Below are 26,446 nucleotides of genomic sequence, written 5' to 3'. Positions count from 1 at the left end.
GGGGGGGCCCCTAGCCCCAAGCGGTGTCCTCGGCACTGAACTCTGGCCGGGAGAGCTCCCGATTGAGCACGGAGGGGGGCCCCCTAAGTACCGTGCAGGGAGGCCCCCTCACTTTTCGTTACGCCACTGGGACTCTGCATTCTTGCTGTCATGTATTTATATACTTACATATATTCATTGTCTTTAGCACTATGGTAGCTACCATCCTTTTAGTCTGTCGGTGCTTATAATCATTTACATCTGTTCCTGTCTTATGGTTGTTTCAAGTCAAAAGGGAAAGGTCTGGGTCCTGTGTCTGTACTTTCCAAGCTGAACGCCGCTACTGAGTGCAACGAACAGATCGTTCTGACTGCTCGTCATTCCCTGGTTCACTAAGATTGGCGAAATAATTGCAGGCAAACACCAACTAAGAGACGCCTGGGCTCGGGTGCTGGCAGCCAGCGTGCCGGTTGGCTCCAGCCCAGTCTGGTCCCGCGGGTTGTCTGGTGACCGCGTATGATCTTCCCCCGCGGTGTACACGTTATCCATTTGAGAAACACGCCACACGAGAGACCCCCAATTATACTGCAACCTCCAATTGAGCTACATCTACCCGAGCGACATTTCAACTATTTACCAGTGACTTATCTGGTCACTTTCAGTTTTGGCATCTGTCCAGTCCACGTCCTGAGGAGAACCCATACTAACGTGGTGGTTCGAAACGCGTTGACATAGAGCCTGGAAAAATAATAAGGGTGCCACTAGGGCTGTTAAAACCCACATTGCGTGTTCCCCAGTGCCGCAACCCTCCAATTAATTTTCTTAATTCTAGGCTCTAGTAAGACAGGCAGGTTTTTCACCTGTAATTTGAGGCCCGCTTGTCTTTCATATCCAACAAAAAGGACTGGTTCCTAATGAGAATGTATCATTAGTTACATGATTGCGTATTGTTTTGTGTTGTCTGTATCAATTTACACATATTTCGTTTGAGCACTTGTACAGTTTACCATTGCACAGAATTGCACATCAGTTGTTTTTATGTAACCTTTTCATTGTTTGATGACTATTTCTGATGACATATATTTTTAATGTGATGAATGCTTTTACAAAAAATCAAAAAAACTAAAATAAAATAGATTACCCCCCAGTACACTTTGACTGCGTGGGAACAGTAAATGAAAAAAATAAAATCTGTCTGGCATCTTTGTTTGTTTAGCAGATTTATGGTTGTTTCAGCACACCTACTTTACAATAGAATGACTCTGGTTCAACAAATGCTTATTGAAAACGTCCTCACCGTTTATTCTGTGTATCTCTCTGAGACAAAGTGAGCACGAGTGACTGAGCGAGAAGTACTGTACTGTTTCCACGATCCCTGATGGGACTGGATTGTCGTGTTCGATAGTTGCCAGAAACTATTCTCTCTTTGGTAAGAGGGGTTTCTAGTGGCACTGTGAGCTAGCTGGTGTACAGGCGAACATGCTCGGTGGCGGTGACTGGAATCAGTCTGGACACCAATCCCACACTCTGTTGTCTAAATGCGCAGATCATATATAGGTTTATAGGAACTACACAACACCATCACCATGTGGAAGTCTGTCGAAGGGTCTCCGTTACGAACTTGCATGTCCTGACTAGTTCATCACCAAGGACAAGTCTACCGAAGGGCTGTGTTACAAACTTGCATGTTGTGACCACTCGATCGCATGTACAAGTCAAGAAAAAGGGCCATATTATGAACAAATTAGGTCTGGCAGAAGGTTTTATGTCTGAGCCAGAGGGAAGACCAGGTCTCCAGTAATCGAGTGTCTGTTGTTCCAGGACTCTGGTGGCTGTATGGATGGTACACGAACAAAGCTCATCGGGCCGAGTGAACATTCAGGTTTGCTCTAGTCCAAGCTAAAAATGCCAAGTGGTGCTGAGTGATAGGACAGAACCTCAACTCACAGAGGGAGCATTGCATAAGGCCAGAGGTCACGCATGGTGAGATGTGGACTCGCAGAGAGAGCATTGCATAAGACCAGAGGTGGTGGTCGAGAGAGCGCGTCAGATCGCTGTGTGTGCATGCTGTTAAATGGGACTATAGTAGGGTACAGGTACACCTAGTGTTTACATGATTTGGCGATTTACTATTCTGTACGTGGTCCATCGGGTCTTGTGCAACACAGGGCTGGGGCCGCCATAATATAAAATCCATTGGAGACCCACTAGGACATTGGGTTCCTGCTCCTCTCCTCCCTGCTGTGCTATGTTCCTCTCTTCACCTGTCTCTGAACTGGAAGAAGCATATTTTGAGTCCCTGCCCTGAAAAAGTGGGGAGACCTCCCTCGCGAGCTTTGGAGGATCACTTCTGTGTAGGAGATCTTTCCTAGTGCCAAGGTGTGGTTTAGAAATAATAAAAAAATAATTGAGGAAGGACTTCCAACTGAGCTCAGGCGCGGACGTGGGCTTTTAGGCACCAATGATCCGGTTAACCAAACAGAGGCCTAAGGGAGTGTGGCGCAGCGGCCAGGGCAGCTGACTCTGGTGCGCGGGGCTTGCGGTTTGATCGCTGGTGGCAGCTCAGCATCATGTGACTCTGGGTAATAGCTCACCTAATCCCCCCGACGGCCCCCATTGCCTTGAGACCCTTATGGATGATTAGTTCCCCTTTACAAATACCTGGTTAGAGAGTTGGATGAAGCGAGCATGTGGCAGAGCGTACGTGAGAGACTTCACTTTAATGGCCAGCCGTCACTGATGCCTCTCATCTGTCCTCTTCATCTTCCTGTCCCGGCCAGCAGCAGGAAGCTCCCGGTCAGACTGGCTCCCCTGAGCCAATCACAATGCTGCATTGTGATTGGTCTGAGCGCCGTGGATTGGCGCTCAGATGGAACAGGCTGTGTAATGCAGCCTGTTGGGAACATGTAAAGTGCGCATGAACTGTTTGGTCGGCCCAAGATGGCTGGCCAGACAGTTCATGCGCACTTGGGGGATGCACACCACTGCTCCCCTGCTCAGGACGGCCCGCCCGCCCCTCACTGCAATAGGGAAAATAAAATGATAATATCTATATGTTTAATAATTTCTATTTTTCCTTTTGAGTAGGCGGGCGATGCTCCGCCGCCTTAGCGGACAAGCTGCCACTGGACAGACCGAGTTTGGCGGAATGAGATAGAGCCGTACAATTTAGAAAAATACAGACTTTTGGCAGTGTCTGCCAGAATCCAGCTGCATACACAGCAAATGCTGAGACCGCTCAATACACTGCAACGTTCTCCCTTTAGATGTAAATACAGTTTTTGCTTTGAGGGGTGATTTGATAAACATGAACGTAAAAGTTAGGAAAACACCACCCGAATCCATGAGAAATAAACACTGAACACCGGAGACCCTACTAATAATCCCAGAGGGTCCTCTTATAAGAAGGCAGCACACTTCTGCACTGACTCTGTTAACTGTCTGACCAGAGTGGGCATCTCTACAAGACTGTCATACCTGGATATGTCTTCACCGGTGCCTCATTGGTCCACTGCTTAACCAATAGGAGCTTGCATTTTGTTTCCAAGAATACTTCTGGGAAGCTGTTCTGCTTTGTTTGTGTTGCCGTTCTGCTTTGTCTGTGTTGCTGTTCTGATCTGGTTGTGTTGCTGTTCTGCTTCTTTGTGTTGCTGTTCTGCTTTGTTTGTGTTGCTGTTCTGCTTCTTTGTGTTGCTGTTCTGCTTTGTTTGTGTTGCTGTTCTGCTTCTTTGTGTTGCTGTTCTGCTTTGTTTGTGTTGCTGTTCTGATCTGTTTGTGTTGCTGTTCTGCTTTGTTTGTGTTGCTGTTCTGATCTGTTTGTGTTGCTGTTCTGCTTTGTTTGTGTTGCTGTTCTGCTTTGTTTGTGTTGCTGTTCTGCTTTGTTTGTGTTGCTGTTCTGCTTTGGTTGTGCTGCTGTTCTGCTTTGTTGGTGTTGCTGCTCTGCTCTGGTTGTGCTGCTGCTGCTCTGCTCTGGTTGTGTTGCTGCTCTGCTTTGGTTGTGTTGCTGTTCTGCTTTGGTTGTGTTGCTGTTCTGATCTGGTTGTGTTGCTGTTCTGCTTTGGTTGTGTTGCTGTTCTGATCTGGTTGTGTTGCTGTTCTGCTTTGTTTGTGTTGCTGCTCTGCTCTGGTTGTGTTGCTGTTCTGATCTGGTTGTGTTGCTGTTCTGATCTGTTTGTGTTGCTGTTCTGCTTTGGTTGTGCTGCTGTTCTGCTTTGTTGGTGTTGCTGCTCTGCTCTGGTTGTGCTGCTGCTGCTCTGCTCTGGTTGTGTTGCTGTTCTGCTCTGGTTGTGTTGCTGTTCTGCTCTGGTTGTGTTGCTGTACAATCAATCTATCAAGAGTCGTTGTGGTACATTCATATATATTGTATCTTCTCTTTCCAGGGGAGCCCATTGCTTCGCCTATGCTGTCACAGGCCTTAAAACAAGAGGCAGACATGTATGCAGAACCGAGAGAAGATGAGGCGAGCATCTCAGGTGATGAATATAACAAGGTGTCACGCAGACTAGAGGTGGCCTGTGTCAAAGGCACTGAGTGGTTGGTTCACTCCTTCTTCCTTTTGCTCGTAGGATGCATAAAGTATTATTTGCTTTCAGGAAATGGATGAAAGGGAGTGTGCTTTGCATGCAACCATAAGAGTCCACAAGCCTTTGGGGTGGGATAAAGGTTCAAACAGAGCAGCCTGTTTGTGATAACAAAGAGGTGCAAACAGAGCTGCCTGTTTGTGATAACAAACAGATGCAAACAGAGCTGCCTGCTTGTGATAACAAAGAGGTGCAAAGAGAGCTGCCTGTTTGTGATAACAAAGAGGTGCAAACAGAGCTGCCGGTTTGTGATAACAAAGAAGTGCACACAGAGCTGCCTGTTTGTGATAACAAAGAGATGCAAAGAGAGCTGCCTGTTTGTGATAACAAAGAGGTGCAAAGAGAGCTGCCTGTTTGTGATAACAAAGAGGTGCACACAAAGCTGCCAGTGTGTGATAACAAAGAAGTGAACACAGAACTGCCTGTTTGTGATAACAAAGAGGTGCAAACAGAGCAGCCTGCTTGTGATAACAAAGAGGTGCAAACAGAGCTGCCGGTTTGTGATAACAAAGAAGTGCAAACAGAGCTGTCTGTTTGTGATAACAAAGAGGTGCACACAAAGCTGCCTGTTTGTGATAACAAAGAGGTGCAAAGAGAGCTGCCTGTTTGGGATAACAAAGAAGTGCACACAGAGCTGCCTGCTTGTGATAACAAAGAGGTGCAAACAGAGCTACCTGTTTGTGATAACAAAGAGGTGGAAACAGAGCTACCTGTTTGTGATAACAAAGAGGTGCAAACAGAGCTGCCGGTTTGTGATAACAAAGAAGTGCACACAGAGCTGCCTGTTTGTGATAACAAAGAGATGCAAAGAGAGCTGCCTGTTTGTGATAACAAAGAGGTGCAAACAGAGCTGCCTGTTTGTGATAACAAAGAGGTGCACACAAAGCTGCCTGTTTGTGATAACAAAGAGGTGCAAAGAGAGCTGCCTGTTTGTGATAACAAAGAGGTGCAAAGAGAGCTGCCTGCTTGTGATAACAAAGAGGTGCAAACAGAGCAGCCTGCTTGTGATAACAAAGAGGTGCAAACAGAGCTGCCGGTTTGTGATAACAAAGAAGTGCACACAGAGCTGACAGTTTGTGATAACAAAGAAATGCAAAGAGAGCAGCCTGTTTGTGATAACAAAGAGGTGCAAACAGAGCTGTCTGTTTGTGATAACAAAGAGGTGCACACAAAGCTGCCTGTTTGTGATAACATAGAGGTGCACACAGAGCTGACAGTTTGTGATAACAAAGAGGTGCAAAGAGAGCTGCCTGTTTGTGATAACAAAGAAGTGCACACAGAGCTGCCTGCTTGTGATAACAAAGAGGTGCAAACAGAGCTACCTGTTTGTGATAACAAAGAGGTGTACACATAGCTGCCTGCTTGTGATAACATAGAGGTGCACACAGAGCTGACAGTTTGTGATAACCAAGAGGTGCAAAGAGAGCTGGCTGTTTGTGATAACAAAGAGGTGCAAACAGAGCTGCCTGTTTGTGATAACAAAGAGGTGCAAACAGAACTGCCTGTTTGTGATAACAAAGAGGTGCACACAGAGCTGCCTGTTTGTGATAACAAAGAGGTGCAAAGCGAGCTGGCTGTTTGTGATAACAAAGAGGTGCAAAGCGAGCTGGCTGTTTGTGATAACAAAGAGGTGCAAACAGAGCTACCTGTTTGTGATAACAAAGAGGTGCAAACATAACTGCCTGTTTGTGATAACAAAGAGGTGCAAACATAGCTGCCTGCTTGTGATAACAAAGAGGTGCAAACAGAGCTGCCTGTTTCTGATAACAAAGAGGTGCAAACGGAGCTTAGTTCCATGTTTCTATTTAGTTTCATTTTCTATAACTCGCATTAAAAACTCAACAGCAATAATACAGCTGTGAGAAGTTTCATGTGCGTATTGTTAGTAAGGCGCACAATTACCCTGAGGAGTTTCTTGGCTCTATATAAAAGATGTATTATTATTACCCAACTCAAGAGTAGTTAGCTACTTGTAGGGGGTGTCTTGTAGAGGAAAAAGGGAGTGTGTGTGTAGCGGCTACAGAGGCCTGGAGGGAAGGTGTACTGTCAAGTCTCTGTTCAAGTGCACCTGGGCTGTGGCATTACAGTGGTGGTGGGGGTAGGGGTGGGGGGGGGGGGGGTGGAAACGCCTGTTGACACCTGACCACCAAAGATGCGTTGGTCTGTCTGTCTGTCTCATGGGATTACCTTCATGGATGGTAAGGCCTGCCGAGTTGTGGTGCTGGTGCCGCACAGTTGTATCTTGTCCTGCAGGGATTTGGGTTCAGCGCCATAGCAGATTTGTACATCAGCGAGAAGTCGATGAACTGTATTTTTGCTTTGTACCGGGGCCAACCGTGTTTGCCTAAGATTGTGGAGACCGGTAAGATGGGCGGCCATGTTTTGTCCTATTTGTAGCCTGTTTATTTTGAGAATAGAGAGGGTTGCACACAGGTCATTGTGGGGGTCATGGTGAATGGCCATCTTGGAGCTTTTCTTTCTGCAGGTTCAGCTGGTGAGATGGACTGACAGGGTTTGCACTATTTACAGCCTGTTGATTTTGTGGGCAGAGAGGACCGCACACAGGTCATTATGGTGGTCCCCGGTGGGGATTTGCGTCTGGTGTTTGAGCGGGTCATGGGCTGCCTTGATCACAGTCGTCATTGGGGAGTTGAGGCTGACTTCTGAGTCCCAAAGAACAACTACCACCGGGTGTTTGGCTTTTCTTTCTCAATAATAAAGTGTGTGGGGAGGAAGCTTAGGGCCTCTGTTCTGCTCGGGAGATGTTGGTGGCTTTGGACCAGTTTTCTGTCTTGGATTTATTTACTTTGAGGCTTTTATACGCGATCCACCCGTAGAAATTATTTAGGCCCAGATGACAAGTTTGGCGGATGGGAGACTCCATCACAAACGTGACGGATTTCCCGGTCAACGTATTACAATTCCATTCTAGCCTATGGGACTTGTAATACGGTGGGCGGGATATCTGTTACGTTTTTGATGGGTATCTGTCACATTTGTGATGAATATCTGTCACATTTGTGATGGAGTATCCTGTCCGCCAAACTCGTAATCAGCTCCTTAGTAATTTCTGACATTATCCAACAGTGCCCTATTCTAGCAGGTAGGGAGGCGGGGGTCTTTGGGGGACACTGCAGATGACTGAGGTGGGTGAGGAGATGGATGTTCCCAATTTTCAGCTCTTCACTCGTAAACTCGTAAAAAGAGCACGCTGGGGTGGGAAAAGTTTAGTGGTAGGTGCTGCAAAGGCGTGGACCAGCTTCCTTTGCATCTGAGGAACAGCACTGATTTGCTGTTATTCAGGAAAATGCTTAAGACCTGGCTGTTTTAGTCTCTTCCTCAGTTTTTTTCTGCATCAGGACAGCAGTTAGCGCCAGGACACCCAAGGGTAACAGTCGCGCTTAATAAAATATATATAACATAACATTCATCTCTTTTGAGGGAATAGATTGGGTGATTTGTCGCTGTATCACAATGTTGTCTTCAATGCACTGAATGCAGTTGAGAGGCAAAGTAAAGTTTGCTTATGGTACAGACTGAGACGGTGCGCTCTGGAGGCCTCATTGAAGATGGAAGCCTGTTCTGGACTCTCCACGATTAAGTGACATGATGTAGACTTGTAGTTCCGGAGCTCTGTTGGATAAAGAGATACTTTTACGAGGATGGTGAGCACAAAGGTACACAAAATTGGATACTGTCCCTCCTAAAGTTTGCTACTGGTGACGTTGATTGTGAGGTGATGAACATGTCTGTTTGCGCACTGGGTATGTCTTTGGGGTATGGAGTCACAGAGTTCATGTACAGCATAAAGCCTGCCTCTACAATCACCTGCTCTCGCTTATTCTCAGGCCATGCATCCATCCATAACTATAAGGAATTTGCAATGTTTTTAATTAATTTTTAAAATGTGATTATTTTCTCAAACTCTCAGATTCAGGCTTGAACATTTTTGTTGAGCGTTTGCCAGCTCGCTGTCTACAAAACGGTGTTTTTATATCTTCATTCAGATATTGTTCTGCGCCTTTCGTCAGGCACCTACATTCCCTCCTTCTTATAAACTGGCTTACAGTGGTACCTTTTATAAGTATTAATTTTGTACTCTGGCCCTGTAAAATTTACAGGCAAAATCCACACATTTCCAAATACACCATGTCAGCCATGTGCTTGGATTTTTTAAAAAGTGTTTACATTTACCTTAAACTAAATGCATTTCTTACTATATCTAGCACATGATGCTAAGAAGCCGTCTTTTGTGTGTTCCCTTGCTCTGTGTTATTTTCCACAGCGTAAAAATTGTGGATTTGGCCTAGTTCCAAAATTAAGAATTTTTTTTGTGTGATTTGAAAATTCAGCTGACAAGATATACAAAAGCATTTCCCTGTTCATGCACTCCTGTCACCTTTTACAAACTAAAATATCTCTGAAACTACTAAACTGAAATACAGAAAACCACCAAACGAACGCTCAATGATTGAAGTTCTACCTCCATACCAAGTTTGGTTAAATCTGTTCAGTGGTTTGTGCTGGAACGGAGAGCAACATTTCTTATGGTAGTTAAAATTGGACACACTTTTTAAATCCCCCCTCTTTAACTTTTTTTTCCCAGTCGAGGGATTCGTACTAAACTTGGTATGCTGACACTTATAGGCCAATGCTAAGCCAACGCCACATTTAATGTTGACTGGTCAACTGGCTCCACAATTGTAGTCAAAACCCCAAATGCCTTTTAATCTGTGTTATGGTTCTCTACTAGGTTATCTCTGGGGTTAATTCAGCTAAGTTTGCACACATGTTGTTTATCAATACAATGATATGCATTCAAATGGAAAATTAATGATAATAGCATTTCTCTGCTGTTAAATGTGTCTGCTTTTTACCAACAGGTTGTCCGCTTCAAAACACGAAAACGACAATGCCAACAGAATTGGAAACACAAGACAACTTACAATTATGCAGAGACAATCTATTTTTAACGGTGGCACATAAATATACTGAGGAAGATAAGACAACGTATCATCATGCCCAAACACAGAGGGAGGAGAAAAACATTTCAATGCAAAACATCCACGTAAACTCAACACAATTAGCAAACATACACACTGTTCATAAAGAAACAAAAGGGTATATAGAAAATACAAGCAATAACAAAGCACAAACACAACACATGAATGCAGTACAACAGAAAAATCTAGCCAGATGGAAGTTTGCAAACAGGCAAGAAAGGAACTCAAACATAAAAACAAAGCACCCATTCTTTGAAATGCGAAAAACACAAAACCACGTAATACAAGCCTCTAAAGGTGACAATGTCACACAGAAACTCAATAGTCCTACAAACATAGACAATGAACACACCATCATTCCAGGAAAATACACAGATGGGGAAACGAGCGAAGGTAATTCTCTGCCAAGAAAAGATATAGAAGAGACAGCAGAGCATGCTAATAATAGACATAACAAAACAGAATTACATATGAGAGTCAACTACACAGTTACAAAACACAAATTACAATCTAATACAACCACAAAAACAGACAATGCTGGTCAACAAAAGAACCCAAATAGCAGCAGAGCAATACTGAAAAGAGGAGGAAAATTTACACAAACTAGATCTTGGGTATGGAACTACTTCACAATCCCATCATACAGTGAGGTCAAGACGGCATCAAACGTGCTATGTATTCTTTGTTCAAAATATATTAAAAGAGGAAACCCAAGCAAATATTGTTTAGGAACCAGTTCAATGACAGCACACCTGAAATTTACTCATAATAAAATTTATAGAGAACACCTTCAAGATATTAACAACAGTAAAAGAAAACATATACAAATAAAAAATGAAGATCTTCACCAAAACTATCCAACAACAGAAAATATTACTGGCCCACTTTTACCACAACAGTTTCAGCAAACAGTATTTCAGACATACCCCTAATCTACATATATCTATTTTGAGCATACATAATTGATTGTTTTAAACAATACTGTTGTACAAAGTATACCTGTTTTATGTATACATATAACAGTCGCCACTATTTTTTCACACATGTAGATCTATCTTGAAAACATATATTTTGCAGTGTAGTAAAAGAAAAATACGTACTAGCACCATGTATAAAAAAATAGTTTACCTCTGTTTCACCTCTACCGAAAGAATTACTGTGACAACAAAAATATTCAAATGCATCTACCCACAACCTTTCAATACATTTTCTTTGATACAAAGTTAAAGCATACCAAGGTGATTACAGTTTTGTTGCATATCTTATTCCCCATACATCTAGACATCGAGTGCATACAAGCCCCAAATACTTCTGTTTCTTCCTTTATAACGTACCATGGCAGAATCGAACACATTTACAGCTTAACTGTGGACACCTTTTAAAAATCTAACCTGAGGATTGGTAATGGAGGAACATCCAATGGAAAACAATTGGCATAACAGTGTATATGTCTAAGAGTTTGCTAGTATCAACAAATATATGTAATTTGTGGGAAAAGTGATAAAATGTCTTCTAAATCTGTTGGGCTTGATTCCCAAACTGCACTTTCTAGTACATTTTGTAATACTACAGCAGTACTGCAAAATCTACTACAACGTGCTATTCACGAACTGCCCTTTTGTAATAAATTACATTTTGGAGTAATGTTACTAGTTTTCAATGTTCGCAAACTGCACTTTTGCAGTAACTTGCACTTTCAGTACCTTACACTTTTGTAGTGAGTCCTTACCTCGATTATTTTCTGTGTAAGGGTGTTGCAGTACCAGTGCTTGGCCCTGTGTAATGCTGGACTTATCACTTAACTGTAAATTACAAAAGTGTAAAGTGCTACAAAATTGTGGTTTGTGAATACCGAAAAGTAGTAAACGTACTCAAAAGCGTACGTTACCTTTGTGAATCAAGCAATTTGTGCCTAATCAAGACAAAATTCTTGTGTTTCAACACATTTTTTTACAAAATTTGTCATATAGCTATTAATGTTTGATGAATGAAACCAAACATTTATTTTTCATTATTATGTGAATGCATTTCATTACCTTAGAATGTTAATGGCTAACGAAATTACATTGTCATATTTGATGTACACTGGGTCGAGTTACAGAAGCAAAGCGGATACAACTTTACAGACTGATTTTTGTGCTTTTTCAAATTGTAGAGATGTGCATTTAACGCTGTTCTTGGGCATTACGGGAGTAGACAATCTTGGTGGAACGCAAAATGCTATTATTTGTAAATAGATATTTTTCCTGCTAAATAAAGAAATGTTTCTTAGAATCTATATTATTTTCTTCGAGATGAGCTGAAAAAATATCAGACATAGTATAGTGTACTATACAAGTACACATCCAGCATTGTAAGCTAATTGTCCCAGTCCAAAACGCCACTTATGACGTGTGGTGCTGGGCACAGATTCTAGTGACTACATTTGCTTTATAATGAGCTACTTGTAAGAAAACTATCTGCAGCTTTGGGAGAGTTCTTTGTAATTTTTACACAATACTTCTTTTAGGAAGATTCAATTAAGTGGGGCTGAAGAATTTACTTTCGCCCTGAAGAAGTTCCATTTAGAACTCAATACTTTGCTTGTGCTGTTTTAAAAAAATAAAGGAGACACTCCGAATTAAGTCACTGCATGAACCTTTCTGTCAACTAGCCGCAAGTATTTCATTGGCTTAGAGGTCACACAGTCCTTTTCAGCCTTTCTCCTGTTTGGGTGAGGGTGCGAGATGAATGTGTTAGTTATGGATTCTGTATTCCTCAGATCAGGTTATACTTTCATCTCCCCCTTTAGTATGAGTTTGAGCTTCCATCCTCCTTTCAAATTTGAATCATGAGAATAGTTCTTCAAAAATTTCTATTTTCTCTGTTGGTTGGATATAAAAGAGTGGTCTGCATACTTGTTTCTCTCTCCTCCTCTTAGATTTTGACCTGGAAGCTATGTAACTTGCAAGTTCTTTAGTGAAGAAGGAACATATAGTTTTGTGCCCGACCTCATAGCATTCGGTGTAGAAAATGAGGTCAGTTTTGGGTGGAATCCGTGAATGGCTATTTATCAGTAATCTTTCTTTAAATGCCCTTTTCATCTTACATCTTTGAGAGTAATGGAAACCTCAGTTTGCGTGCGTCCATGAAAGGGGGGCGGGGGGATACGTTGCTTTCAGAACAGTGGCCCTGTCCCTCTTCAATGGCATTTATATTTCTTATTTGAGAGTTATCATTAACTTTCTGTATGTTAGCATTGATGGTTTGTTTGTGAAGTAGAAGGACTCTTAGGTCTACCCTTTCTATATTTTCTTCAACTTAGTTCCTTAGTTTTCTATTCCTCCCAAATGTTTGTATTTCACTGCATATCTACTTCTAGAAGCTGGAGTTTTCCTTTGATGTCCCATCCCAACCCATAATGTAAGCATTAAGTGCATTATGTATTCAGTTAGTTTAAATGCTGGTTTGTTGCACGTTTTGTGTTTTTAATTTAGAATGCCTCCTCCACCTATCAGTCTGTCTATTGCAGTTGAATATATGACGTTACAACGCATTGAATTACAATGCATGCATTTACAACCCAGTCTTTCCATCGCAACTATCATTACATTGCATGATTTTACAACGCATGCCATTACTACGCATTTTTAAAAACTCCCATTACAACGCATTCCATTACAACGCCTAATAATTTTAGGGCAACAGTAGGGTACGTGTTGGATAGTGTAGGGGTAAACATTACTAATCCAATGTACCCGAAAACCCGTACCCACCTAATACTTAAATAAATCTCCCTTACTTACCTTATGCGCTGTAATGCCATGCGCTGTAGTGCCATGCGCTGTAGTGACATGCGTTGTAGTGACATGCGTTGTAGTGACATGCGTTGTAGTGACATGCGTTGTAGTGACATGCGTTGTAATGACATGCGTAGTAATTTGCATTGTAATGGCATGTGATGTAAAGGCAGTTGCGTTGTAACAGTTGCGTTGTGAAGGTAGGTCGTTGTAATGACTGCGTTGTAATGGATGTTTCCCATTGCAGTTGTGTCCTGGTTCATGTCGGTGGTTTGTTGTGGATGATGTTGCTGTGGTGTTTGACATTTCTGTTCCAGGTAAGGGCTCAGGGCTGGTTATCATTGTATTAGTCTGTGTTTACGTCTCTTCGCCTCTATGTGCGTGGCTTGCCGTACGCGAGTGCTCCTCCTCCACACTTTCTGTGGGCATCCAATTCAAGCACACCTCTATCAGTGTCTGGTGGAAGTGAAACTTCTGCTGTTCTACTGTTGTTCCCCTACACCCCGGAACTACTCCCAGCAGTCTGTTTCCCGTTTGCCTGGGCCATCAGTCAGCATCGCCTTCTTTGGGAATGGATTTACAGCGCATTACGTGTTCTCAGCCCAGCCTCCGCATCAACAGAGGAAAGATGTTACATGTTGAACAGGGAAGAAAGTGTGCACAGTGAAAAACACCTTCTAACTACATCTTTTTTTTTTCTTTCATTAAAAGAAACTAAATCTATTACGTAAACACTTTCCTGCAGGACATTGTTTTCCCCATAGATTCCCACGAAGGACTTCTACTTAGAATAATATATTGCCAGTTTCAAACAGGAACACTTGTGACCAAGGAAGAGATTTCTTTTTGATTAGAAACTGGTGCTCTGTCAACTAAAGCAAAATATAGGATTTTTTTTAAAGTATTGCTTTGCTTGTTTAAGTTAAGATTGCGGTTAGGGGGACAGGATTTTTGTTTTTTTTATGTTTTGTTCAGAACATGTGGGCTAGATCTCCTTTGCTTCCTCCTTGTGTCTCTGGCAGGTTTCGTCCCAGCTGTCACTGCTTTTAGAATTAGAAACTTCAATCTGAGGATCAGACTCTCCTTGAAGAGTCCTTTCCTGCAAATATCATAATTCTAGGCTCACCATTATCACTCTGCCAAGCCAATGTCTTTCTTCAAAAAGCCACCCAGGTGTCATAGTAGTCTACCTTTCGAACGTTGGTGATAACAATATTTTGTGCAGATACGATGGCTCTCTCGTTTTCTTGCCCTTCATTGGAAGTACCACATTTTCCTGTGGTCAAGCGCAAGCATGAAGAAAACTGATGCTTATTTCTACTCATTAGGGGCCAGATGTAGGAGGCCAAATACCAGTCGTTACCGACCGGTATTTGGAGTTTCAGATGGAGGGGGCCTTAAATTTACCGATTCGGTAAATTTACAGATTTTACCGAATCGCAGTTTTGTGATGTAGGTGGCACTGAAAACAGTGCCACAGGCCCTTCAGAATTCATTATTTACCATGACATACTATGTCATGGTAAATAACGAATTCCTGTGTACATGCACATCTGTGCATGTACACCTGTGCCATGTGGCACACATACATGCCCAAGCCCTAATCAAGGGTGCAACAGGGTGTCAAAGTGACACCCTGTCCCCCTTGCAAAATCGGTAATTTTACCGAATCGGTATTTACCGATTCCGTAATTGACATTGATTCCTATGGGCCTTAAGGCCCATAGGAATCTATGGCAATTATCGAATCGGTAAATACCGATTCGGTAATTACCGAATCATACAGATTCGGTAAAAATTACCGATTTTTGTACCTACATCTGATTTACCGAATCTAGAATACCGAATCGGTAAAATTCGGTATTCTACAGTCGGTAAATCAGATTTACCTACGTCGGGCCCCAAATGTTGAGACTTGGGGAGAATTTGTCACTTAATGTGGAATGGAAATTGTGCTTGCCAACCACCTTCCAAAGTGATTACCCACATCCTGGTCAGCCTGTGGTGTGAGATGGGCCTCCATGTTCTTTCATTCTTTTTATGACAATATTTGACTTAAAATGGTCTGAGTCATGAGATTAAATAATGTTTCTGTGTGTGGTTCTTTGCACAATCTCACCATCTTCTTTTTTCACGGATCCACAAATATTTCCACCTTATTGTCTGTAGAGGGCTTCTAGGTGGGCATGTAAATGTGTTCACCAGTTTTTCTTGTGCCTTTGGTGGGATGGGACTAGGGGAGGCCATGTGACCTCAGTTAGTAGTGGAATAAAGTGCCACTTCTCCCGCTTGATGTGGCTTTGGGAGCAGACATCCAGTTGTCTTCCTGCATGATGTGTTTTGACTTTATTGATAAAGTTGGGCGGGTACCCCAGATCTTGGATTCCCGCTCTACTACAATTCCAGTCTTACCGTGTAATGGCTGCATTCTGTGCTCACTCCATTCCAGTATGAAGAGAGGATGTCTGTGTGCCTTTTAAAAGTAGTTCCTAAACTCCAGCTTCATCACATTGCCTGATTATTCTTTTCAGTGACTCCAGCTGTTATACAGCCTTTTAATCTGTTTGCGGTGTAAGTTTGGTGCGTTGTTGTCTCTTGTGACTGTTCCAGGCATCTCTCTACATCTGCCACTGGTTTGGTGCCCAACCAAGAACAAGTTGGATGCTCTGGTTGCCTTAAGCAATAAAATATCTGCCTGTGGTATGTGTTAGACTTTGCTTGAGTTTGGATATTTTTCCTAGGAGCCATAGGGCCAGATGTAGGTAATTCTATTTTACCGATTCATAAATACCGAATTTTACCGATTCGGTAATTATGAATCGGTAAAATAGAAGGGGGGAGATTTAGGTAAAATTGGTAATTGAATTACCGATTCTGTAAAAATCTGTATTTACCGAATCGGTGAATACCGATTCGGTATTGCCCATTGATTCCTATGGGCCTTGAAGCCCATAGGAATCAATGGGCAATACCGAATCGGTATTTACCGATTCGGTAAATACCGAGTCCTGCAAGGGTGCAGGGGGTGTCACTTTGACACCCTCTAGCACCCCGAATTCAGGCACGTGTGACATGTGGCACACAGACATGCCCTAAGGGCATGTCTGTCTGTCACATGGCATAGGTGTGCATGCACACATGTGCATGCACACCTGGATTCGGTATTTTACCACCCAATTGGATTGGGTGGTAAAATACCGAATCTGTAAGGCCTTTGGGACTCAGAAGAGTCCCACCTACATCTGGAAGTTACCGAATCAGTAAAAATACAGATAAGGTAAATTTACTGATTCGGTAAAATAGGGCCCCTACATGCCAATTCCTAAATACCGGTCGGTAGCAGCCGAAATCGGCCGTTACCGATCGGTATTTGGGCTCCTACATCTGGCCCATAATTCCCAGATGTTTCAGCTAGCCTCCAGTCCTGTGACAGAAGCTGAAACCACAGTCTAATGGTTGTATGCGGTATCTGTACAGCGTAAACCTCGTCGAAAGGTGGTGGATGGTTTCGTTGCCTGCTGGGCTTTAGAGGTTGCATAGGATGTTCTTGTTGCCCCTACAACCATTTGTGATTTAAGCTGACAAAACCACTGAAATTCACCAGTTATAGTTATCTCATGTAATTAGAACTCAAGCCCTAAAGTAACTATAACTCATGCCCCCGCCATGCACATTGTTGTCATCAATGATGTAATGTCAGCTGTTGCAGTGATGTTATCATTGATGTCATACAACATGTAATGAGTGATGTAATATGCTAGATAATGAGAAGTGAATAGTGAGAAATAAGGGAAGAACCCTTCTTTCACGTCCAATTGACAATGTTCTGTAGTTTAGTAAAATACACTACACACATTCCTGAGATGAACGCAATGGCACACAGCCTTGGAACCATGATTACCACACAAGTGTGAAAAACGACATCTAAGTGGGTCACCCCTACATTCTATCCTATTCAACAATCTGCAATGCCTCAAAGTCTTCAGCGAAATTCTGGAAATAAACATCCACACCTTATAATGCTCCTTGTTACATAGAATTTGTGTATAGCACTGTATTACAACTGTATAACAGGTGCACTTGCCCAGACATCCACTGGTGGATAATCGATTTTCAACTGAAGCTTTGGCTTTTCTCACATATGTTTTTGAATTCAACTTTATCTTTAAGCAACAACCTACTTTGAAACTCACATCAGGTGCATGCTTAGACTTTCCCTTGTTTAACCGCTTCGCTGCGGACGGAATTCCCCCGCTGTGCGGGACAATTGCATGCGTGCGCGGTTCGGACGACCCCCGGCAGTCCTCGGCACACGCACGCCCACCGTGACGTCAGATGGCCGGGGGCCGTCCGAAGCATAGAAGCGGCTAACATGGAGTACCACTTGCACCCCAAACTATACTAGTTTTTAAATGGTACACCAAATAACTTTCAACATGCACAACCACAGTTGTGACGGTTTTCGGTCCTATACACCTACATGTGTACACCCAGTAATTCTATACCCTTTAAACTTTCTTTTCTAAAATAATGTAAGGGCTTATGGAGTAATGTGAATGGCAGTACCGAGGATGATGTAATTTGAGATGTCATCAGTGATGGATTCAATTATGTAATTTTACATGTCATGAGTGATGTAATATGTGAGGTCATAAGCAGTGCTTGATGGGATGCAAGTAAGTTTGTTCACTAAACTATAACTGGCACATTTCAGTGGTGGTTCATATTTTTTTCTTTTCAAAACAAAATATATTTTTTCGTTTACAGCCACATATGGCCCCTCCGGCCTAATTTACGCATATACAGGTCAATGTACATATGTATGGGAGTAATATCTACGTCAGTACATATCAAAAGCAAAATAGCATTTAATAAAACAACTAAATGTACAATGTATCTGCTGTGCTCCCCAGCTTCCGCCCTCTCGCACCCTAATGTCTCCAATGCCATTAAATCATACAGTGGTACATAACCCAGCCGCCCTATCTCGGTTCATTCTCCACATATAATGCTACTGGGGTCAGAAGCTCCAAATGAAGGCCGCAGGAATCTTCCCATCACTACCAGATCTTAGGGTGTTTCTATGGGCATCCCCTTGCTTTGTATATTGGCAGTTCTAGGCCCATGCAGAAATCTATGCTTTTTTCCCCCCATACACCCAGCATAGGGGGAGATGGAACCTTCCACAATCTGGCTATATCTCATTTCGCATGGGTAAGGTCCAAGAACGGTAGGTATCGTTTATACCTGGTGTCCCCAATTTCGTTGGTGATGTGTTAAAACATTTTTTTCTCTAACATGGGGAGATCCCAGGCTAACACATCGGAAAGGCAAGTCATGACCCCCGCTAGAACTTTGAGAGTGCACTACATAACCAAATTGTGTGTATAAAGGTACCCTCACTGGTGCCACAAAATAGGCATGTATGGGATGCTACCAGGCCGGTCGTCCAGAGCCTATGTCGGGTAAAATATATGAAGTGTAGATATTTGAACTGAATGAGGAGTAGACAAGAAGAAATAGCCGTGCCGCGTGGGGATTCTAGGGCCTCGGCCCAGTTGTTGTCGTCCTCTATCAGACCCAGATCTCCCTGCCAGGTCACTCAGAGGGCATCAAGTGTGGTAGGGCTAATTGTAACGAGAGACTGGTATATCTTAGTGATTTTATGGTCTCTCAGGTCTGCCATGAGCAATTTACCTTCCTGTGGATTCAACTCCGGAAGAGTCTTGAGGTTTTTAATGTATGGAGAAAGGAAGTGATGAAATTTATAAAACAGATTGTGTGGCATAGGAAATTCCCTTTGGAGCTCCTGGAAGGATTTGAGTCTAGCCATGCATTAATACTCCAAATGTGGATATGCCGATATCATCCCACCCTCTGAACCCGGCTAATGTGTCCTTCTGAGGTAGAAGACCTTTATGCCACCGTGGTTTCTCTTGTGTCAGACGACCCCCACCATCCCATTCGACGCAGCGATTGTCTCCAGACCCTGAACACCACTCCTGTCGCGGGTGGCAGGGCCCGAAGCCCGGGCCCATGGTATAGAAATGTGTGGAGAGACGCGTCTCCCATCACCCAGCACTCCACTGCTTATGCAGGATCGCCCCGGTCACCGTACCAGCATTCATTCAGCACTAGAAGGTGAGAGGCGGCATATTATGATTAAATGCCTGCACGTGCAATGCCTCCACAATATATAGACTGGAAATAGATTTGCAGGGCCACTCGGGACGTGCCCCGCCCCATAAGAATTGACCCAATAATGCATTTATGTGCCTAAACCAGGCGCCCAGAATTGGAAATAGGTGATCCTGCAGTTGGTATAGAAGATGGGGAAGGGACACCATCTTAAAGATGGCGACCATCCATATAGCGACAGGGGCAAGTGTGACCAGGACTTCACCTCTACTTGTATCTGTTCCGTCAATGGTGCGAGGTTGTGTTCCCATGAGAAGAGCTGAGAGGCAGACAGGAAAACTCCTAGATATCATAACCCTTCAGTGGCAATGGTCAGATCGGTCAACCATGTACCAAGATCATGTACCCCCCGCAGCGGCCATAGGATAGACTTGCTGGTGTTCATATATAAACGGGTAATCTCTCCAAATATCGACATGATTCGAAGTAACCTAGGGCCAGTTCTTTTTGTGTCGGTAAGGAAAAATAGGACGTCGTCGACATAAAGTTTGATGCAGTTTGCGACCATCTGAAGCCTTGAACAAGGGCGTCCATTCTGACCCAGGGCACTAGTGGCTCCGTGGCCAGGGCAAATAAATATGGGCGCAGGGGACATTCCTGGCGAGTTCCGCGTCGGATAGGAAATCTGGGGGAGATCGAGCCCCCCACTCTCACCGAGGCTGTGAGGTCTGTATATAGCAGACTTATGTATGATAGTAATCTGGCGCCCATATTAAGACGTTGCAGAGTCGAATGCCTTATCTTTGTCAGCTAGTAATAGGGCGGCCCAGGCGATCTACTGCCGCTGTTGCATTATGGGCGTGGCGAATATTGTGGCAGGTAGTGCGACGGGGCATGAAGCCAGCCTGGTCCAGGTGTACTAAATGGGTTATGTGGGGCATGAGTCGGTTGGCCAAGGCTTTGGTGAGTATTTTGCCTTCTATAATCAATAGGAAAATTGGGCGGTATGATAATGGACACTCTGGGGGTCAGCCGGTTTGAGGAACTCCACTACTTCAGCGTGTCTCCTGTCTGAAGGAAGCTGCTTCTCGTCTAAAGCGGTATGAATCATTGTAGATAGTTGGCGCCAAGTTGTGACTGGTATGCTTTAAAAAATTCACAGGGAAACCATTGGGTGCAGCGCTTTGCCTGGGTGTAGGTCGGCCAGGGCAGTACCTAACTCTTCAACTGTAAAGGGGCTATCTAGCAGAACTGACATATCTCCTCGGTGCAACCCCGAGCAGAATGACACATCATCTCTGCTGCGTGGACTTACCAGGAACCAGGTCTCTGCAGTACGGCCTCACAGCTTCTCAGAACCAAGGCATTGCCGGGCTGTGCGGCCCATCCTCGACGTCGGACTTCGCATTCCAAGCCTTAGTTGTCTGGATCCTCAACGATGATGCAGGACCTTGCAGCGCAGCCTCGCTTGCTTTGGTGCTATTTTCTCTAAAGTCTTTAAAATTACATCTCTCTGGTACCACTGATTTGATTTTTGTCATTTTGGTCTGGTTTTTTCTATATATTAAAAATCACTTTTTTCTAATCTGTGTGGGACCTTTTTGAGGACTGTTTTAACATTGTTACTGTTTGACGTGTTGCACAAATACTTTACACATCGCCTCTGAGTTAAGCCTGACTGCCCTGTGCCAAGCTACCAAAGGCTTGGGCACAAATTAATTTATATTTTGCTTCTGACTTCATCCTAAGGTTACTTCTTGAGTAGGGTTTCACCCCCCTCAACCCGTAACACAATTTCTTACAGATGGCTTTTACCAATTTGATTTTAGATGATAATCTACTCTCATCCAACTAATGCCCCAGGTATGCCATACCGTTCACACCAATCTTGCATTTCTCTTATGTGATGGTTAATCCACTTTTCTGCAAGATACTCAACACCTTTTTCAAATCTTATCATCAGTTTCCCTGTTTTTGCCGAAGACAAGAATATTATCTTTTTTATATAAGTCACATTAGACACATCACAGAATCATTGATGTATAGCTATTTGGAAGGTGGATGGCGCCGATGACAAACCAAATGTTATGCAGAGAAACCAGAGATCTGCAAACATTAGCAAATTCCCACTGGCTTTTGAGCCTAAACAATGAGAGACAACCACTCTGACAGTTTAATTTCTTCAATAAACTTCTCATCTCACAACCTACGCAGTTCTTTCTTCAAAGGTTCTCTCATTACAAGAGGTACAGAACGTACCTTGTGGACCTTAGGAATTGCAATGTCCTTCAATGCAGTCATGTTTGTGAAACACCTGAGGAAGCCTAACTCTTTCTTTAAAAATGTCTGGGAATTTCTACTCCCACCTGCCTTCAGTCAAGGCATTCACCTTTGGAACCCGCACTCAAAATTTGGTCTGGGTGATTAGCATCTAAGCATATAGACAGTTCCCTTAGCTGTGCCCAACCCAACAAACTGGATCCACATTTAGCAATATATACTTTTGATTGTTGTCATATGGCACTAGCCAGATGTCCAGCGGGTACAAAATAACCCTGGGCAAAGCACTACGCTATGCTTGCGTAGTTTGCGAAGTTAGCGCAACTTCGCACTACGTGACCTGCACGTAGCACAGTGCAAACACGCGTAGCATAGTGCAGCAGTCATTTTTGGCTTGCTCGCGGTCCCCAACGTCAAGTTGGCGACCGCAAGCAAAATGACATCCTGGTGAGACTTTTTCCTCGTTTGCGATCAGCAACATCAAGTTGGCGATCGCAAGCGTGGAAAATAAACCTCCCGGCGAGATTCTCAATGCGGGGAGGTTAGGTTTCTCATTGCAAGTGGTCGCGTATGCTCGCGACTGCTTGCGATGAGAAACTACCAGTCCGCGTTGAGAAAGCTGCCGCTCGAGTAAAAATCTCCCTGAACGGCAGAAAACTACAGCTCGTACTGTGCAAGATGCCGTTTTCAATGACTGCACAGTGCCGGATGCTTGTCCGCACTGTGCAATCATTGAAAATGGCATCTTGCACAGTGTGAACAGGGTACTATGCAGTCGCGTAGTGCAACACGTAGCTCACGAAGTGCACTTCGCGTAGCTACGCGTAGAGCTACTTCGCGAACTACGCCCAGGGTTAGTACAAAACTTGATTAGGAAATGTAACTAGCTATTTTTCCACAAAGTGTAGCAGGCATCTGAATAAGCCATAACCTGCACTTCCACACAGTTAACAGGTTGTAAAAGGGATTGTCTTTGTTTATGACAGTTCCCAATTTGCTAATTTGTGATAAAATCTCTTCTGGAATGTTGTCTGTGTCATCAACTCCCACTGCTGCAACTGAGCTTTTGAACTTAGCAAACAAAATTCACACTATTACCCTTGTAGATTCTCACAAAATTACCTTTTAACTTGCACCTCCTGCACATTTTTACAACAGCAAGACAAATGGCATCAGATGTGAAATAACCTTTCAACCCACATTTATAACATATTATGTCCTTGTACTGACCTCAACAGACGTATATCCTGCCTGGTTTTGTCTCCTGTGAGAAAATGGGGTTCTGTTGCAGTAACCCCCACCCCACCCCCACCGACACACACTTTATGCTTGGGTTTTAAGCAACTTTGACTGTAGAGTACTGGGTCCCTGCTGTCCAGGTTCCCAGTACCAATGTTCTTTTCCTAATACTGATCCACAATTGGCCCTTCAGGCCCACTGTAAGTCCCAATCAAATTTGGCGCGGAGACACTTTCAGCCTGACCTGATCTTCAGCGGCTTCTTCTTCCTTCACCGCCCACACCTCGCCGCACCCGCTTCGCGGGTGCCGCAGCGCTCTGTGAGGCGCAGGGGAAAACCAGGGAGACTTTCCAGCTGTACGGCGGCTCCGGGTGAGAGGCGCTAGCGGGGCTGCGAGCGTGCAGGGACTCCAGGAACCAGGAGTCCCTGCGAGACCGAACTCCCCCTCCCGGTCCGCTCTCCCTGCTGGCCCGCCCACCGCCCTACTGAGGATTCAAAACCTTCCCTCGCTACCTTCCCAGCGGGACGCAATCAAATTTGGCGCGGAGACACTTTCAGCCTGACCTGATCTTCAGCGGCTTCTTCTTCCTTCACCGCCCACACCTCGCCGCACCCGGCCGCAGCGCTCTGTGAGGCGCAGGGGAAAACCAGGGAGACTTTCCAGCTGTACGGCGGCTCCGGGTGAGAGGCGCTAGCGGGGCTGCGAGCGTGCAGGGACTCCAGGAACCAGGAGTCCCTGCGAGACCGAACTCCACCTCCCGGTCCGCTCTCCCTGCTGGCCCGCCCACCGCCCTCAACGCCCCCTATATCTTACTACAACTCTCCCGCAGCGCGGGACGCAGCTCGGGGCGAAGACCGGGCAAAGAGCGGGCCGTTTGAGGCAGTTCGAGAACGTGAGAGTCCGGTTTGGGCCCTTGCTCTAAGCTCTCGCGGTCTTCAACCTACAGGTATTTACCATCTCCCCGAAGTTCGCCACGACCTACCTTTACCAACAAAAAAAACCTTTGCATATTCCATCTACAGAAAATGAATACGAGAGCAAGTAAGCAAAAAAAACTTTTAAAAAACACTGGAATAGGCGAAAAACTGTTAGGACCAATGGATGACTTTATCTCTAGAGCAAATACATTCATTGATCAAAGTATAAGCCTGATTGAGGGCAGAGTTTCTACTGAACTTGCAATTGCAAGGCGATCCTCAATGGGACCAATAGCAACTGCAAGAACCCCAGAGACACAGTCTGCGCTAATACAAACAACAGTGCCTTCAAACAGACTTAGTCTTCCAAATAACGTAGATCTTTTGGCCTCCCAACTCTCAGTATCACTTTCAGAAAATGAGCTAGAAAAAACTCCAGATATTTTTCCTGATAACACCCCGGAAGAAGTAAGGCAAGCTAGAGGGAGGAGGGAGGGAGCAATAAAGAAAAGGAAGGACAGGGAAAAACCAGATAATAACTCAAACACAAGAATGGGCGGCGACTTAGAGCTGACCGATACTATAATCCCGGAAGCATCATCCCATCACACTGCTGACCCATACAATAATGTGATATCGATCCACTGTTCACCACATAACCTCCGCGATAACACCATCTTAGAATCCCCCCCACCACTTATAACGAGCAAGGAAAGAGAATCATCGAAGCTAATAAAGGAGATAGCTTCCCTCCTAGATTCCTTTATTCGCCCAATAGAGACCAGACTGCTTAATATAGAGGTTCAATTGATTAAAATCGCTAGTTGTCCCAAGACAATCCCTCTACAGGGACCGCCAAAAGTAACTCTAGCTTGCCCACCGCCTAAACAGCAACCCACAGTAAAGGCCCTTATTCCATCAAAGGCTCCCCCTGCACAGAAACCCACGCCCAAGGTCCTTACTATTCCCCCGCAGACCAATATTACACTTAATACATCTAAAGTAAACACGCCAACCACAACCACACCGGCCCCCAAAACTCCTGCCACTAAAAAGCCAAATTCCCCAAATAACAAAGGAGCTTTGAGAGGGACCAATGATAACAGGTACCCTCTAAACATGCCACCTGAGGCAAGTCCCTATGTGGTAGTGATGACGGGGGTGCCCGAATTAACGGGAGAGGGAAAGGAACCCAATTGGTCGCTAAAAAATAAAGTACAGTATTGGCTGAACACACATCGACCTGCTCCGCCAACCTGGAAAAGCACGATAACATCAGTGTGTAGGACCCCTTGGGTGGGGCATAGGAAGAAAAGTATTCGGGGAGACTGTATAGTGATCACTTTCGAAGATCCGAGCATCGCTGACTATATCTGTTCTTGGGAACAAAACAATACAACTGGAGGGATCACTACAAGATCCCTCTCTTACTTCTACCCAAAAAGACATTATAATAACTATGCAAATGAATCTGATAACATCTGGCGAAAAGCAATCCCCCAACCATGGGAATTAGATCTTGCTGGGTCTAAAATATCTCAGCGATATAGTGGTCCTGACAATACTTGGTGGTCAACAAATCAGAATTATCAACAACACGAGGCCCCGTGGCAGACGGTGGGTCCACAAAATAGAGTGAGAAACTGGGAACAATGGGACAGACCTCCCAATCGATCATATAGACCCAATTATAGAGACATGCCATATGGGCAAAATTGGCAAGGCATACCGACTATGAACCGGTTTAATAGCCTGGAAATGGTCGATTGACCACGAGTTAAATCCCCGAATCCCACACATGCAACCGCGATCACCTCAAATGACCCCCCTGTTCTATCACAACCAAAAATGGCAGATACAGAAAAGGAAATCTTACAGCTCCTGGTGATTTTCTGGAACATTGCAGGTCTCCGATCAAAAATAGAGGATGGTTCCGCCGCCAGATTTCTGGAGGATGCCTAAATTATATGCTTACAAGAGACATGGGTTACGATGCCCATACATCTTGTGGGATATAAGACATACTCATCTCCTGCCCTTCCAAGTAGTTCGGGCAGATCTAGGGGGGGGCTGGCAACCTATATAGTGAACACAATAACAGACCTGACTGTAGTAGAGGCAGATCCTTCTCCAAACTTTCAGTTGCTCACTCTCACAACAGGGAAAAAACATACTACTATATTAATTAACCTATACAATAATTTAGATGATGATAACTTTATAAGTACTCTTCTTTTAATTCAAGAAAAAATCACTCATCTTCGGCACCGTTATGAGAGAAAGGGCACCGTTCATATAATTTGGGGAGGGGATTTCAACTTACACCCCTGCATGAACAATCAGACCTGTGGAATGATGGACAAACATGAGAACCCTTTCGTCCACTTCCTCCATTCGCGAACGGGGTCAGCAATGAACGAGATCCTCTCAGAATTGGAACTCTTAATAATAAATCCTACTCTATCACAAGATAACCAATTAGAACCTACCTATCGAGGAAGAGGGCACGAAACCACAGTGGACTACATAA

At 44.1% G+C, this 26,446-nt stretch overlaps 1 protein-coding gene across 4 annotated transcripts in view; it reads left to right on the top strand.

The window, feature by feature from the left end:
- The window catches only part of LOC144770922 (uncharacterized), a 29,523-nt gene extending 17,687 nt beyond the window's left edge, over window positions 1-11,836 (top strand). For all 4 annotated transcript variants that reach the window (XM_078655740.1, XM_078655742.1, XM_078655741.1 and 1 more), the window contains 2 exons: window positions 4,359-4,451; window positions 9,443-11,836. In XM_078655740.1, coding sequence (XP_078511866.1) covers window positions 4,359-4,451; window positions 9,443-10,494 — 1,145 coding nt within the window. In that variant the 3' untranslated portion in view covers window positions 10,495-11,836. The remainder of the gene's footprint in view (window positions 1-4,358; window positions 4,452-9,442) is intronic.
- The last annotated feature ends 14,610 nt before the right edge of the window (window positions 11,837-26,446 follow it).

The sequence above is a fragment of the Lissotriton helveticus genome, chromosome 7, assembly GCF_964261635.1.
Source record: "Lissotriton helveticus chromosome 7, aLisHel1.1, whole genome shotgun sequence".
NCBI classification, from domain to species: domain Eukaryota; kingdom Metazoa; phylum Chordata; class Amphibia; order Caudata; family Salamandridae; genus Lissotriton; species Lissotriton helveticus.
Note: the sequence above shows the minus strand (reverse complement) of the source record. Positions and strands in the feature narration are given on the sequence as shown.